This window comes from Callorhinus ursinus, unplaced genomic scaffold (assembly GCF_003265705.2).
Source record: "Callorhinus ursinus isolate GAN/ISIS: 27379988/994484 unplaced genomic scaffold, GSC_fseal_2.0 scaffold2, whole genome shotgun sequence".
NCBI lineage: Eukaryota > Metazoa > Chordata > Mammalia > Carnivora > Otariidae > Callorhinus > Callorhinus ursinus.
In genome coordinates, this window is record NW_027397064.1 from 76172960 (window position 1) to 76187689 (window position 14730).

Sequence of the window (14730 nt, forward strand, 5' to 3'; positions counted from 1 at the left end):
AAAAAGAGAGAGAGATACCAATTTCCAGAAAAACAAACTCTTGCACAGGAAAAGAAAAAGAATCATAATATATGGGGTTCCTCTGTGAATAGCCTTTGCTAATCATAATGCAAACACCGAATTCTGAATTACTTAAGTAGAACTTTATTGGGAGGATGCCGGGCTGAGACGAGGCTTGTGCCTGGCAAGAGTGGGGGTTCATATGGAAGAGCGCTAAAGCCTCACATTCCAAGGTGGGAACCTAACAGATAATGCCTGCGACCAAAAAAAGCAGACAAGAGTGATAGAGACATTTTGTTAAATGTATACAGACAAATAAAAAAGATTCAGCTAAAAGAGTTAAACTGATTGTCTCAGCAGAGGGAAAAAATAGAGGAATGGTGGGAACAGGGAGCACCGATTTAGGAATAAGCCTTGCAAAACTATTTGATTCTTACATGACATGCAGATATGATTTGATTAAAATAATAAATAAAATGGAATAAACTGCAAAAACAGGGGTGCCTGTTGCAAAAACAGGGGTGCCTGTTGCAAAAACAGGTGGCTCAGTCAGTTAAACATCCGACTCTTGATTTCAGCTCACGTCCTGATTTCGGGGTAGCGAGTCGGAGCCCCACAGCGTCTCCATGCTCAGCGCGGAGTCTGCAAGAGATTCTCTGTCCCTCTGCCCCTCCCGCTCAGGCTCTCTCTCTCTCTCTCTCTAAAATAAATAAATAAATCTTAAAAAAATAAAAAGAATAAACTACAAAAACAAAAGCTCTGTTACCATGTCATATTCTCCATCAAGTCTATTCCGGTCCACAGATGTGATACTTCTATACTTTGATATTTAGGAATGCATCGTCTGAAACTCTGCTCTTGGCTCCTATCTGCATCCTGCTTTGCTCTGTAGTTAGTTGTATAGGCTTATAGTCAAACTCCTACTGGTTCCTAAATTCTTAGACTAACTACTGTCTGATTTCAGAAGCGTCACAATATTGCAGTCTAATACAGAGTAAAGCATGAAGACTCCAATAAAATGTTTAAACGGGGTAATAATAAGGGGCTCCTGGGTGGCTCAGTCGGTTAAGCATCTGCCTTCGGTTCAGGTCATGATCTCAGGGTCCTGGGACCGAGCCCCCCTTGGCCTCCACGCTCAGGGGGTGGGGGGGTCTGCTTGTCCCTCTGCCTCTGCCCCTCTCCCTCCTCGCCCTGTCTCTGTCTCTCTCTCAAATGAATAAAATCTTTTAAAATGGTAATAATAATTTAAAAATCATAATAGTCAACGTTTATGGTGCCCTTACTATGTGCAATGCATGTGATAAGAGCCTACCGATAAATCAGGGGGTCATTTATTCTTCCACAGAGGAGGCCATAGATAGGGCAGGAAAGAGAGTGGCTCTTTCATGCCTAAGAGGACATAGTTCCAGGTTAGCATCAGAATGCCTATGCTTATTTTTTTCTTACTTTATACAATTTTATACTACGTGTTTTAAAAAATGGGCCTGAATTATTTTTCAACACCATCTTTTTTAAAATTTTTATTATTTTTTTATTTTTTAAAAGATTTTATTTATTTATTTGACAGAGAGAGACACAGCGAGAGAGGGAACACAAGCAGGGGGAGTGGGAGAGGGAGAAGCAGGCTTCCCGCCGAGCAGGGAGCCCGATGCGGGGCTTGATCCCAGGACCCTTGGACCATGACCTGAGCTGAAGGCAGACGCTTAATGACTGAGCTACCCAGGCGCCCCAATTCAACACCATCTTTTAAAACATAATGAATAGTAAGTCAATTCTAGTTTCCATCTGCCAACGGAATGATCTCATATTTTACGCATATCTCTTGGTCATAAAACTTGTGAGAATATAGAAAATGAACAAGGTTTAATTAGTGACGATGATAAAATGATGTTCAATTTTATTTACCACCATATGAAACCTGGAAGGGGGAGAGGTACATATGTTTGAAATGTGACAATACTTCCTAACATTTAGCTAAAAAAGAACTATTACAATAGGTTTAATCTTAAATCCATGTCAAGATACGGGTGACCCACAGGGTTTTTGCCTTTAGTACAGAGGTTTAGAGAGAGATTAAATCGGTGAAAATTGTCTTTAGATAGAAAATTGCTAGGTAATTTTTACAAACTCAGTGTCGTACACTCTGACTTACCTAATAGAGCATTATCTTCTCCTGGTAATTTACTGATTTCAATTTTATCTGCTATTGCTGTTTGGAAATTGAACCCTTTTGCGCTTGCATTCACACTTTGCCTCTAGAAGCCTCCTGACTAAATCGAAAATCAGAAACCCAGTTACATATGAAAGAGGCTCTGTATTCCTAGCAGCACAGGCCTTACCTAAGGAGGGAGAAGATAATGAATATGGTCTCCGTATCCACCTGCCCTGGTTTACTAATAGAAAAAGGATGGGACCTATTCTCTCTAATTACACCCTGTGGCTGTCTTGGCTAGGCTACATCAAATAATTTCATCTGTCATTTCATCTTTTCACAGTTTTAAACATTGTTTTTGCCAACTTGAGGTTTCATGGATTTCGTCCCTCTATTTATTTCACATCAAGCCCTGGAACTTACCTGTAGCTCACCTGGTGAGCTTTGCAAAGGGGAGTATGTTTACCTCCATGAGAGGGGGACAGACGACCTGAAGAAAGCAGCTACCACAAGGGTCACAGCTCCTCAAAGACACACTTGTTTTATCCTAAATTCTTTTGCACAAGTATGGTATTAAACAGGGTTGCAGGAGATGAGAGATTAAACCTAAATTGGAACCCCATATGCTGGAAGTTAAGTAAAATTCCTTTACATTTGAATAGTTCTAAGCAAGTAATTTGTTACCCTTTATACTTTAGTGGAATTGATGAACAGGTGGTTTTCAGAAGATCACTCAGTATATTTAGCTTCTGAAATTCGAGCGACTCAGGATCTCATTGGCTGCTGGTGCCACGTGATAATTCCGAGCGCAGGCACCACTCTGGCTCTTGCCTGGGGTTCTCAGGAGGGAAGAGTTGGGAGAGGCTTTGCTGCTGAGGAAATTGATTTGATAGATTAAAGGTAAGGGCGGTTTATGGCTTTTTCTGTAATGTTCTTGCTGGAGATGTTCCACAGCTTCCCTTGAAGTATTTTCCAAAGTTTGGGGTCATAACTGGGGAAATTAGTGATGGAAATGTGACTAGGAAAGTTTGTAACCCTCTTGCCCTCCTCAGGCCCTACTTACATCTGCCATGTGTTGTGTGATTAGAGTCAAGTCCTATACTAACCAACCTACTGCTCGACTGAGTTGGCTCTCTGGTCTAAGAGACAAAATTTTTAAAAGATTTGCCTTTGACTTCTTTTTTTCAAAATATATTAGTATGTAAAAGGATCTATGTTCTGCATTCCTATATTTATCCTGTTCTACGGGGCGTCATTTGCCTCCAAAGGAGTGGCAGTTTTGCTAGCTTAACAAAACCAGCCATGGCGGGGGTATTGGTTTACATGGCAAATATCTCTGGCCGAAGGGACAGCTGTTCCAGGTCATCATCCACTTTTATCAAGAGAGTCCCACTCTCTGGCGTCAAACTAAGAAGGCCTTGGGAGATCCTTCCATTAGTTCCTAAATTAGAAGCTTAGACCAAAGAGCAACAATCTCATATGTACTTCAGTCAATGCTTTGCACATTTCTTGTTTTTCAGGTTTGAGGAAGAGCTACAGAAACAGAAGAGAAAAATCCATACAAGCCAATGGTATTTGGGGAAAAAATAACCCCATTGCCTTGAGGTTTCTATTTTTTCTTGTAAAGCTATTGACAGATTTGTTTTTATGTGTTCTAATTTCAAGCATAGGATAGACTGCTACTGTGTATTAGAGCAGTAGAGAGACCTAAAGCAGCCCTCCTAGAATTTTGGTGCTGGCAAAAAAAATTCTAACTTTTGGAAGCTTAACTGACCTCCCTTTCACTAATACTTTTGCTTGAAAATGCTTTTCTGCAAGTATTTAGAAATTTAAATACCCCGTTTCTTTGAATCCAAATCCTCTCACTTTCTTACCTCCGCTTCCTTTTACAACTTTAACTAACTTGACCATGTAGCTCGAGGTGGCAATACCTGACATGTCCCTGAGGGAATCAAGAGAAGGTATTTGGAAGTCTGAGGCTTTTAGACCAGTATTTAAATATCTCCTGTCATGTAGCCCGCAACAATCTATGGATGTGAAGGGTGGATAAGTCTCAAATTCGGTTTTTACAATGTTATGATTTCAGTCCTAGGCATAGATTCTAATGTATTTTCATTTGTCTGGAATATGAAAAGTTTGTAGGTGCCACTACTACTCTGGGAAAATGGCGGATGACGAAGAATATGAGGAGGTGGTGGAGGTAAGATGAAAAAGCTGATGCTGACAGCCAAGTATTTTATGTGGTGACAATCAAAGCTGTGTAGGTGAATTAATCATTTGAAAAATACATCATCTATTATAACCTCACAAAGAGTCATTATTAAAGCATGAGAAAGGAATATTTTATGTTCAGTTTCACTATAATTATGTGGGATTTAGAATTGAAAAGAAATATCACTGTTTCCCACTTTTGCTTCTCTTTAAACTCTCAGAAAAACATGGTGTGGGGTAAAGGCAGGTTTTAATTTGTCTTCTAAAACTATCTTCTTCCCCACCTGCCAACCCTCCTGATCAAAAGGCCAGAGGAGATGAAGGGACAGTTCCAGAAATTGAACTCTTCTAGTTTCCATGTAACAATAGGGGAAAAAGAGCTACTCGCTCTTTGCTTCAACCAGCTGATTACCTAGAGGGTGATAGGGATTCAATGTTCAGAATAATATACTGAGGAGATTTTATGTGAGATTTTGTATATATGTAAATGGGCACAAGGTACCTGTAAATATAAACTCTTCATGCTCACAAGTGACATTTGGAGCCACGCTTTCTGACCAATTCGCATTCCGTTTGCCTAAGGGAACAAGACTAGCTTTTGCTTTTAAATTTTTGGGGGGAAAAAAAAGGCCAAAGTGAACATCTTGCAAAATTTCCTCCAGGTTATTTGTAGACATCTGACATGTTTTACAAAGCTGTTAATTATTTGTTTTATAAAATTTTGTTTTTATCATTTCTCGGTTTTTCTTCACCAGCTCTTGCCTTCAGCTTCACGTTCTAGAATCTCAAGGATTGGGAGGCTATCATCCCTATAAATACATTGCCATTTAATCTGAAAATGCTTAATAATTTACAATTAGTGATGATCTAAACATAGGAAAATCTCCAGGTGCCTAAGATACTTGGAGGCAGTTTTGAAAACCTGTGCTTTTTCATCAGAATGAAATTAAGAACTACCCAGAACCAAATTCCTAATGACGGTGCCAAAATTTGTCTTTGGAAGATTATTTTAGTGACCAGCCTATATTTAGATAAAGAAAAATTTGTTCTACAAGTAAAATTAATTTTATCACTGAAGGATTTAGGAAGAAAACACAGAATGAATCTCATGCAGTATAACAATGAACCTCTCTGGCTTAAATACCAAAGGCTACATTCTCAATGTTCAGTGTTACTAGTGTGCATTTTACAAATGTCCCCATGAGTTAGAATAATCACCATTAAACAGTGACACAGTTATAAATTAAATTGCCTTCCCTGCGGTAATAATACCAGTAATAATTTTTAGCCTCCAAGTTAAAAAGTCCCTTGTTTTTTCTTAAAATAACTCTGTTCATTGGTCATTGGAAGTTGTCCTCGGCACTAGACCCGATTGATTTAACTAGATGTCATAAAAATGGAGGGGGGTGTTTTTAGGCATCTCATCCTTGCCATTTTATTCCTATTACCGCTTCTGGGTCTGACCAGCAGTTGCTAAACTGGTAGAATTCCTGCCAGGGAGTGTTCAACCAAGGTCTCTCCGATCTCAAAAAAGATGCCGTGAAGAATGGAATGGTGGCAAATTTGAGAAAATGGTCAGGGAAGAGTTCAAAACCAGGAACTAGCTAGGAACTGGCTTTAAAAAGAGATCTTCTAGGGGCCTTGGACAGCTAAATAAAATTGTACTATCACTCTTTACTCAAACTTGGATAGAAAGGAAAAGAAGTGAGGATGCACTATCTAATTAGTGGCACAGCTCTAAAAAAAAAAGTGGAATTTGGCATACAAGTTAATGCCAACCATTTGGGTAATGTTGCTTTTTTTATAAGCTTATTTCTAAAATACGTTTACCAATGGTGAGAGCGCAGCAAAGGTAAATCTTGATGGCTACCAAAGAGCTGCTTTTCCTTGGGTGCTAAGAAAATCCAAAATAGTTGTGAATCATTCATTTTGGTTTAGTATTTCTTCTCAAGTCACTGACATTTTATGTGGCCACAGGCATGGTTCTCTGTGGATCGTCATCAAACTATTCCCTAAAGGGTCCAAATGATATTTCCCATGTGATGAAGGCACAAGCCTATAAAAGAGAAATTCTCTATCCTGTGGGAGCTGGTGGTTTCTCTTGCTATATGTAAGGACATACAGATGGATATTAGATTTTAAACTAAAGAAGCCGTGCAGGAGCAAAGACAGTGCCAGAGTCAGGGACATTAGGCAAATTTTATACTGATCTTTCTGCAGATGAAATAGAGCCAGTGCCTATTGGCAACGGTTAAATAACTTGATAAGAGTTCACTGAACCGAGGGCGGAAGAAAGGAGGCCACCTGAGGGAAATTTTGTAGGGAGTGTTTTTCCCTTTCCCTGAGTGTATGTTTTGGTGGCAGAGAAAAGAAAAATGAAGCATACAGTGATATACATTTTGTAGACCAAGAAAATGAGCCAAAGGTTTCATTTTTGTCCCTTTCCTTGTGTGCCTTGGCCTGAGTCTTTGCTTCTGTTCACCCGGCTGTGCCGGGTGAGGCTGGGGGCAGGATTCCACTCCCCTTACGCAGCTGAAACAAAATGTCAGCCAGTTCCCGTCAGCATCTATTTATTGCTGGCGATGTCAGAAGTAGAACACTGTTTGTGTCAATTGGCCATTTAAGTTTAATAGTAAAAGACTGGTTAATGATAACAGTGCACCGTAAAACCTTCAGAAGGAAAGGAGAATGTTTTGTGGACCATTTGGGGTGTGTGTGGCAGTTTTAAGTTATTTTTTAAAATCAGTACTTTTTAATGGAAACAACTTGACCAAAAATCTGTCACAGAATTTTGAGACCCATTAAAACAAAAGTTTAATGAGAAAAAAAAAAAAAGGTTTGATTTCAGATCCAGCCTGCAGGCACCTCAGGGCCATCAGTTGCAAAATGCAGCCTAACTTTCCCACATCTTGTGCTTGGAAGGTCTTTGCATTTTTTTCCTTCTCCCCTTGGCGTTTGCAGATTTTTGTCTTCACATCCTTTCAGGACCATCGCGCTATATAGGGATGCACCCCTCACCCTGGAAGAGACTCTCCTTTCTTAGTAATCAGGGTGGTACAGGGGTAATTGAGATGTGTATATGCTTTTGGATCTAGTCTTTCTAGATTTGTTTTGTTTTATTGTTAGTCACAAACGGTGGGTTATATCAAGTTCCTTTCTGCCCAACCCACGTACTCAGCGTATTGTTTTCCTGTTTTCTCTGCAAATTATGCCCTGGGTACCAGAAGAAAAGGTTTTACTTGTCATAAGTAAAATAACTTCCCCTGGCAGATAATCAGCCTCAGACACCTTTCTCCTCACCCTGCATCTCCTTGCCTAGTCTGATGGCATTCACGTTAGCTTCCCTGAAGTTTCGCCAAGCTAAAATGGGTTTCTTCGTGTACTTCCTTCCCACACAGAGTGCACGCCAACTGGGCTAGTGAAATAACCCAGCGGTTCAGCTGAGGCAGAGGAGAGGTGACTTGTGCTTTGTTCTCATGATTCCTTTGTGCTCTATTTGTAGTATTACACAGAGGAGACAGTCTATGAAGAGGTGCCAGGAGAGGTAAGACCCAACCCATGTCTGCTCGAACTGCATGCTGATGAAAGCAAGCAGAGCCTTCCCTTCCCACAGACTCCCAGGACTACAGAGCTGGCAAAGGGAGAGTCTGAGAGAGAATCTCTCACTTGCATGTACCCAGCAGCTGATGGTACAAGAATGAATGCTACCTGTTTGACAGGTTATGTCACTATTTTTGCCATTCAACTCATCCAAAGTGGCTGGGGATGGTTTCCCCCATTGTTTGTGTGGTATTTTTGGTGTAGGTGGTACTAATCAAAATAATATCAGTGGCTATAGGCAGTCTGTGACTGTAGCGATCACATGGCCTTGGACAGGTGATTTGCATGAGCACCTGTAGTTTTACTGTTTTGAGTTGTAACTTGTAGGGCACCACCTCTGCCAACAGGGATGGCACCTCCAAGACTTTGTCCCTGATGATGCAATGAAATGGCACTTAGACTGTAACACAAAGCCTTTCCCGTGAATATTCCAAGGTGGAATTTTTTTAGGGTGAAATACCTCACTCATGCTTCATTTTCTGAGTAGGGCTGTTTCTCTTGAGCATGACAAACAATGATGGCTATCCCTAGAGCCTGCTCAAAGAGCTTGTGACTGCATGAAACCTAACATTAGATGCTGTAAATTGGTTAGTTTCTCACCATCAAGCGTACATCAGTAATAATGGGCAGAAAGCAACCTATTAGCAATGATCTAACAACACGAGGGGAAATTGTCATAGATGTCCAATGTCCTTGTTGCTTCGGTTTCTCTTTTCATAATTGATGCTAGAACTCTTCAGTACAGAGGATATTAGCCGTGAAGGAAATCATGCTATCGGATGGATTGAAGACGTGGCTGCTTATCTTCTTTTCTTTCATACAGTATTTTTAACCTTGGACTAGACCTAAGTTTTGGGCCTTAGTTTCTTCTACTATACAGCCTGTTGTAAGAAAGCGTAATTTCCCACCTGCTGCATGCATAGGATAATTACCCCCTTATGTTGTCATCATTACCCTTATCCACCTAAGCATTTATTAGTGTCCATGGCACTCCAGCTCACATTCATTAAGCCAAAAGAATGGTAATCACTTGCAAAACTGGTGTGATTCGTTCTTTTAACAGTCATTATTCTTTGTGTAGGACTGCAGGGACCTGTGGGACAAGCAACCAGCTTTTTCTTAGACTCATTTAGAAGTGAATATGAAGTCAAGAAGTCAAAGTTTTATTTGATCATCTTAATCATTTGTTCTCTGATCCCAAGTTTGCTTTAACTCTACCCAAACAATTTAAGAAGATTTTAAATGTTTAAGAATAGTGTAAATTTCTGATTTTTATCCAACCTGAAAGCTTTTGGGTTCCTTTCTACAAATGGAATTTTAAGGCACTGTAGCAAATTAAGAAGGAGTAGTAACCTTTTGACTCCATGCCTCCTGAACAATCAACATTCAGATTTATGTAACATGATGTACCTTCCTATGGACAGAGTGTATGATGCCTTGCTTTGGCCTGTTTTAGACATGCAGAAGTAACACTAGGGATTGAAGTCTGACTTGCGATCAGAATAAGGCCTCTATACCAAGTTCATGTGATCACAGTTTTTACTTCCATAACAATGTTGAACTGCGTGTCCCATTTTCAGACAATAACCGAAATCTACGAAACTACGACAACACGGACAAGCACATCTGACTATGAGCAATCAGAGCCTTCCAAACCCGCGCTGGTACAGCCGGTATCGGCACAGCCAGTCCCAGCAAAGCCAGTGGAGAGGAAGAAGGCTATCCGGAAGAAACTGGATTCTTCGAAGTTCATGACCCCCTACATTGTACACAGTCAGAAAATGCAGGAACTCTTTAGCCCAGTAAGTTTCAAACAACTTCTGCTAATCTGGTTTTATTATTGAGAAAATTCTGACTCTGTTTTGGGTGCTGGCTGGATTTTGTTTCTCAATCTTGTGTAAGACAAAGACTTACCTGCAGAAATAGAAGCTCTTGTGACGCTTGCTTTTTCCTCTCATGTAATTCATTGTCACCGCTACAGTATCAGAGAAGGCATCCTTAGTGAACTTATTCCCACAAAATAAGCAGGAGGCCAATTACGAAGCATTTATTGGTATTTAATCACAATTTGTTAGCCAGTCTAGAGTCATGAAGTCATAAATGTAGATTCAGTTGAAATCCACTCACAGAAGTTAAATAACATCTATTTAAACTGAGCAGAATGCCCCTTAAGTAGACTAGTTAACAATATGTAAAAAGATCTTTAAGAGTTGTATGGTAAAGAAGTGTAGTTTAGAAAACCAGGATCAGACTAAGCTCATCTGAAATGAGGATCAGAATGTTCGACTGTACCCTAGAGTAGTGTTGGGTTGGGTTTTTTTGTTTTGTTTTTTTTTTAAATATTTACTGATTTGAGAGAGAGGGGGAGAGATAGGGAGAGAAAGCACGAGCAGTGGGTGGGGAGAGGGAGAAACAGGCTTTCCGCTGAGCAGGGAGCCTGCCAGGGGCCCGATCCCAGGACCCTGGGATCATGACCTGAGCCGAAGGCAGACACTTGACCAACTGAGCCACCCAGGTGTCCCAGCACCATGGTTTTTAACTGTGGCTGCACATCAGAATCCTCTGGAAGCTTTAAAGCTACTGATACCCAGGCTGTTCTGGTTTAATCAGTCTGAGGTTGGGACCTGTACATAAAGATTTTTTAAAAGCTGCCGGGCTTTTAAAATATGCAGCTCAGGTTGAGAGTCACTGCTGTTGAAGGTCCCTGGTCCTTAACTTTCCATGTACGGTTACACTGTATAGCAAGTTATACTGACTGGCAGCAGAATGATATCCATTTGAATGGATCTCGTTCGTTGATTGTCCATGTGGGCTGAGGTCTCACTAGGTGGCCTGACTGCATATCCTCTGGCAGCTTGAAAAAAATGAAAAGCAGCTCAGGGGAACATTGGATTATATAGGACTAAGGGCTTAAGTCAAAAGCATCCCGTTGTGATTGGTCAATAAATGGCCATGTTTGGTTTAGTGTTAACTCCTGGGGACTATTTGGCAAATTTCTAGTTCAGATTCTTGAATGATCTAAAACCTAGTTTTCTAAGGCTTCGAGCTCTAAAAACAAGATTATTTTGCCTCCTTTATCATTACAGTATTCGGCAAAAAGAGAAAAATTTTTTTGTCCATTTATTGCCATAAAATCTCATAAATTCTGACAATAATATCCTAGAATCTCTGAGAGCCTGAAGAAAATGTTGGCAAAGGTTTATAGTATTTTTAAAGTGGTTAGTGATAAAATCGAGTATAATTTAGATTGTTGACTACATTCAGGAGCACCATTGAAGCATTAATAATGATAAATTATGCACATTTTTATTAAAGCAAGAACTCATTGTATCTTTAGCAGAAATAATAAAATTGCATTCCTTTTCAAAATACTCCATAATTCAGACTTTCCATTAATTCAGCTGGTGTCTCAGCTATCCAAACCACCGAGATTTAGCTGCAACTTCTGAATTGAAAATTTTGCATTGTATTAGCAATCAAATCTTTTCAGACAATTTCTATATTTTCTAAAATTATTGAGGTTCAGGCTTTTCATGTGTGCATTCAGAAAATAAAAACATTGAGAGAATCATTTTAGGGCATTTTCAAGACAAGAGTCTGTAATAAAATTTCTACTGTCTCAAGTATCCCACCATGTTTAGGAAGAACAGTTAACAAATCTATTTTAGTTTTTGCTGAGAATCGGTAAAGGGACAAAAAGAAAGCTGTTATAACTGATACTGTTAGAACTTGCAAGATTTTTTTTTTTTTTTTTTAATCAGAAGGGGATGAATGCATTGCCTGAAATTCCTGCTGCTGTCTTGTCAGGTTTTAGGCTAACATCTGATATTCCTTTCAGAATAAGTACAAGGAGAACTATGAGAAAGCAAAAGGACAGCCATGTGCCATCACAACTGATACCCCAGAACTTCGCAGGATCAAGAAAGTACAAGATCAACTCAGTGAGGTGGGCTGCGTTGCTAAAATAAAGGAGAGAGACATGTCAAAAACATGCCTGTCACTGGGAGTTGAGGACTTTAATGGGTATAGAGAAAATGAAGAGTCAAATTACTGTGAGCCAGTCCAGAAATCTGTAGATTTCTGTAGATTATGTGGCTCTAAATGTGAACCCCAAGAGATTTCTAAAAGCTTGGCTTAGCAAGTTAGCTAAGAGATGATAGGAGATGGGAAGTTGGAATTCACTGTGGTCCTCCACAGAGGAGTGCAGGGAGGCTGAAGTTCAGCCAGAAAAGCAGATATGCAGTGAATGTAGGGGCTCTGCAGATCTTTGGAGATCAGTTTTCTACCTAAAATGCAGAAACTTTGCTTTGCGGTGCAGACTTTGAGTCACTGGGTTAATGCTCTTTGGTTATAGATCTCCTTTAATATACTCACATGGGCATGCCTGCCACGAACTCTGCATTATTTCTTCAGGTTAAGTATCGAATGGATGGCGATGTTGCTAAAACTATCTGTCATGTAGACGAAAAAGCAAAGGACATTGAACATGCGAAGAAAGTGTCGCAGCAAGTCAGTAAGGTGAGGTCATAATGTGGATGCCTGGGATGCTAAAGCGCATGTAGGTGACCTCTACCTGGCCTTAGGGGAGAAAGCTGGACAGGCCTGATCCTGCTCACCAGTCTCCCTTGAATCCAGGATATTGTAAGCTCACAATGGGGTGGGGAGAGGGAGAAGCAGGCTGCACACGTGTCAGCGAGGCCCCACAGATGACTGAAGTTGCTGCCCAGAAGGCAGGCCCAGTGTTGCCAGAGTCTCTTACTTATCTTCAAACAAGTCAGGGAGCTTAATTTTTACGAGAAATCCTCAAATTTCAAATGTAAGCTACCAATTAAAAAACGTTTTTAAAAAATACCACATAAGTCAAAAGGAACAGGTCCACTGTCCCGATTCAGCCAATGGCCAAGAAGGTTGCAGCCTTTGAAAAGAATCTATAGGAGAATCCTAATCACGATTTAGTTTAAAAAATCAGACATTTCAAGTAAAAGTTTACCAGTGCAGGAAAAGTATTATGGGATGTGGACATGGTCAGCGTTTTCCCAACCAATGCTAGTCATGCATGGGCCCAAGGGCAGCCTAGTGGTGAGGACACTTTGAATGTGAAAGACTTCAGAGCACTCTGTTCTCTACATGCTCATGCCCTTGGGGGAGACATCAGCCACAGCTCCTCTGCTCTTTCTGTCTAGGTTTTATACAAGCAGAACTGGGAAGACACCAAGGATAAGTACCTGCTTCCCCCTGATGCCCCTGAACTTGTCCAGGCAGTTAAGAACACAGCCATGTTCAGTAAGGTAAGGGCTTCTGCTCTGTCTCCACTTCTGTCCTTCTTCCACATAATTCGGAGCAATACCCAGTCCTCTTGATAATCTGGAATGCAGTTTCCCAATCTCTTTGTGCGTATCCTTGAGCCACGTGGGGTGCAGGGGTGGGGGTGGGCAGGGAGGAACTGAGAGGAAAGCTCTTGAGTAGTGGAGGAGAGGGTCTTGGCGGGAAGCTGAGCAATGTGGGGGGAAGAAAAAGTGGGGAGAAGGAGGATGCACCTGGGAACTGGCTCTCGGAGCCCCTGGGCTACACTGTGGGTATTTCTGGCTATCACTCTTATTAAATGTTGGTTTCGTGACAGAGACTAAGCAGAGTGCCCCCAGGCTCCTTACACTCGCATTAGTCCTTGTAGGAAGCCGATAAAGTCCCAGAGAGGAGATGGAACAAAATCAGACACATCTACCCTTCTGAAAATAAGATTTGTCAGAAGAAGCAGGACAAGCTATTAATAAATATGAGCTGGACTGGGTGGAAAGGGGGAGGTTCTCTGCAGATTCCATTTCCCTTTACTCTTACCTTGCCCTCGGTTCTTCTTGCTACTGATGGATGAATTCAAAATTGTGTATTTCGTGTAGGTGGGAGCTCCCTTTCTCATAACTTTTCACCCTTTTCTGATTTAGAAACTCTACACTGAGGACTGGGAAGCTGACAAAAGCTTGTTTTACCCGTACAACGATAGCCCAGAGCTGAGAAGGGTGGCCCAAGCCCAGAAAGCCCTCAGTGATGTAAGTCAAGTGCAGTCAACATCATTTGGGAGTGCAGTATCGGGACACCTCAAGTTATGTCTTCTGGCCAGACGTTCATTGCAATTCTTCTCTCAAAAAGTCTAAATGTCATTATAGCAAATGAATACATCTAGAATTATTACGATGTCTACTTAGATTTTATAATTTATATTAGATATAATTAAACCCAATCTTGGGGTTTTTTTTTTATTAGGTGAAGAACCTGAGTCTGAGACCACATAGGTCATTAGTGGCAAAGCCCAGATTAGAAGCCTGGTCTTGTGATCCCAAGACCAGAGTTCTTTCCACTGTAGTGTGTGCTCTCTGTCCCCTTGGCTGGAGTTGAAGTTTTTCTGACAGTAGAGTGGCATTTAAAAAAATCTTTTTGGGATCATAGACCCGTTTCCAAATATATTAAGTGAAAAATGTCATTGAAGGCTTTTGATTTGCTATCCTAATTCTGAAGTCTGAATTGTGGTGTGTCCCCCCTTTTCTCCAGGGACTGACACGCTTGTCCAAACATGTTCGTGTAGTTATCTCACGAAAAGCTCTTGCCATCGGGTGTATATAGAGGATATTTCAGAGTTGGTAAAATATCAGCAGTCCCCACTGGCCAGAATTTTAGTGTCTTCCACCTTGAAAGCAGTTTATTAGAGGGACTTAGCAGACCTAATAGAGTCCTTAGGTGGAAAGCACCAGCAGTAGCAGAGAGCTCCCCTTAAT

General features: G+C 40.8%; 1 protein-coding gene across 1 annotated transcript in view; it reads left to right on the forward strand.

Annotated features, from left to right (window-relative positions):
* The first annotated feature begins 3022 nt into the window (after positions 1 to 3022).
* Positions 3023 to 14730, forward strand: part of NEB (nebulin) — a 199798-nt gene continuing 188090 nt past the window's right edge. The window contains exons 1-9 of the mRNA XM_073884116.1: positions 3023 to 3052; positions 3673 to 3757; positions 4288 to 4352; positions 7866 to 7907; positions 9544 to 9765; positions 11802 to 11909; positions 12377 to 12481; positions 13147 to 13251; positions 13903 to 14007. Of these exons, the coding sequence (XP_073740217.1) occupies positions 4317 to 4352; positions 7866 to 7907; positions 9544 to 9765; positions 11802 to 11909; positions 12377 to 12481; positions 13147 to 13251; positions 13903 to 14007 (723 nt within the window). The 5' untranslated portion in view covers positions 3023 to 3052; positions 3673 to 3757; positions 4288 to 4316. The remainder of the gene's footprint in view (positions 3053 to 3672; positions 3758 to 4287; positions 4353 to 7865; positions 7908 to 9543; positions 9766 to 11801; positions 11910 to 12376; positions 12482 to 13146; positions 13252 to 13902; positions 14008 to 14730) is intronic.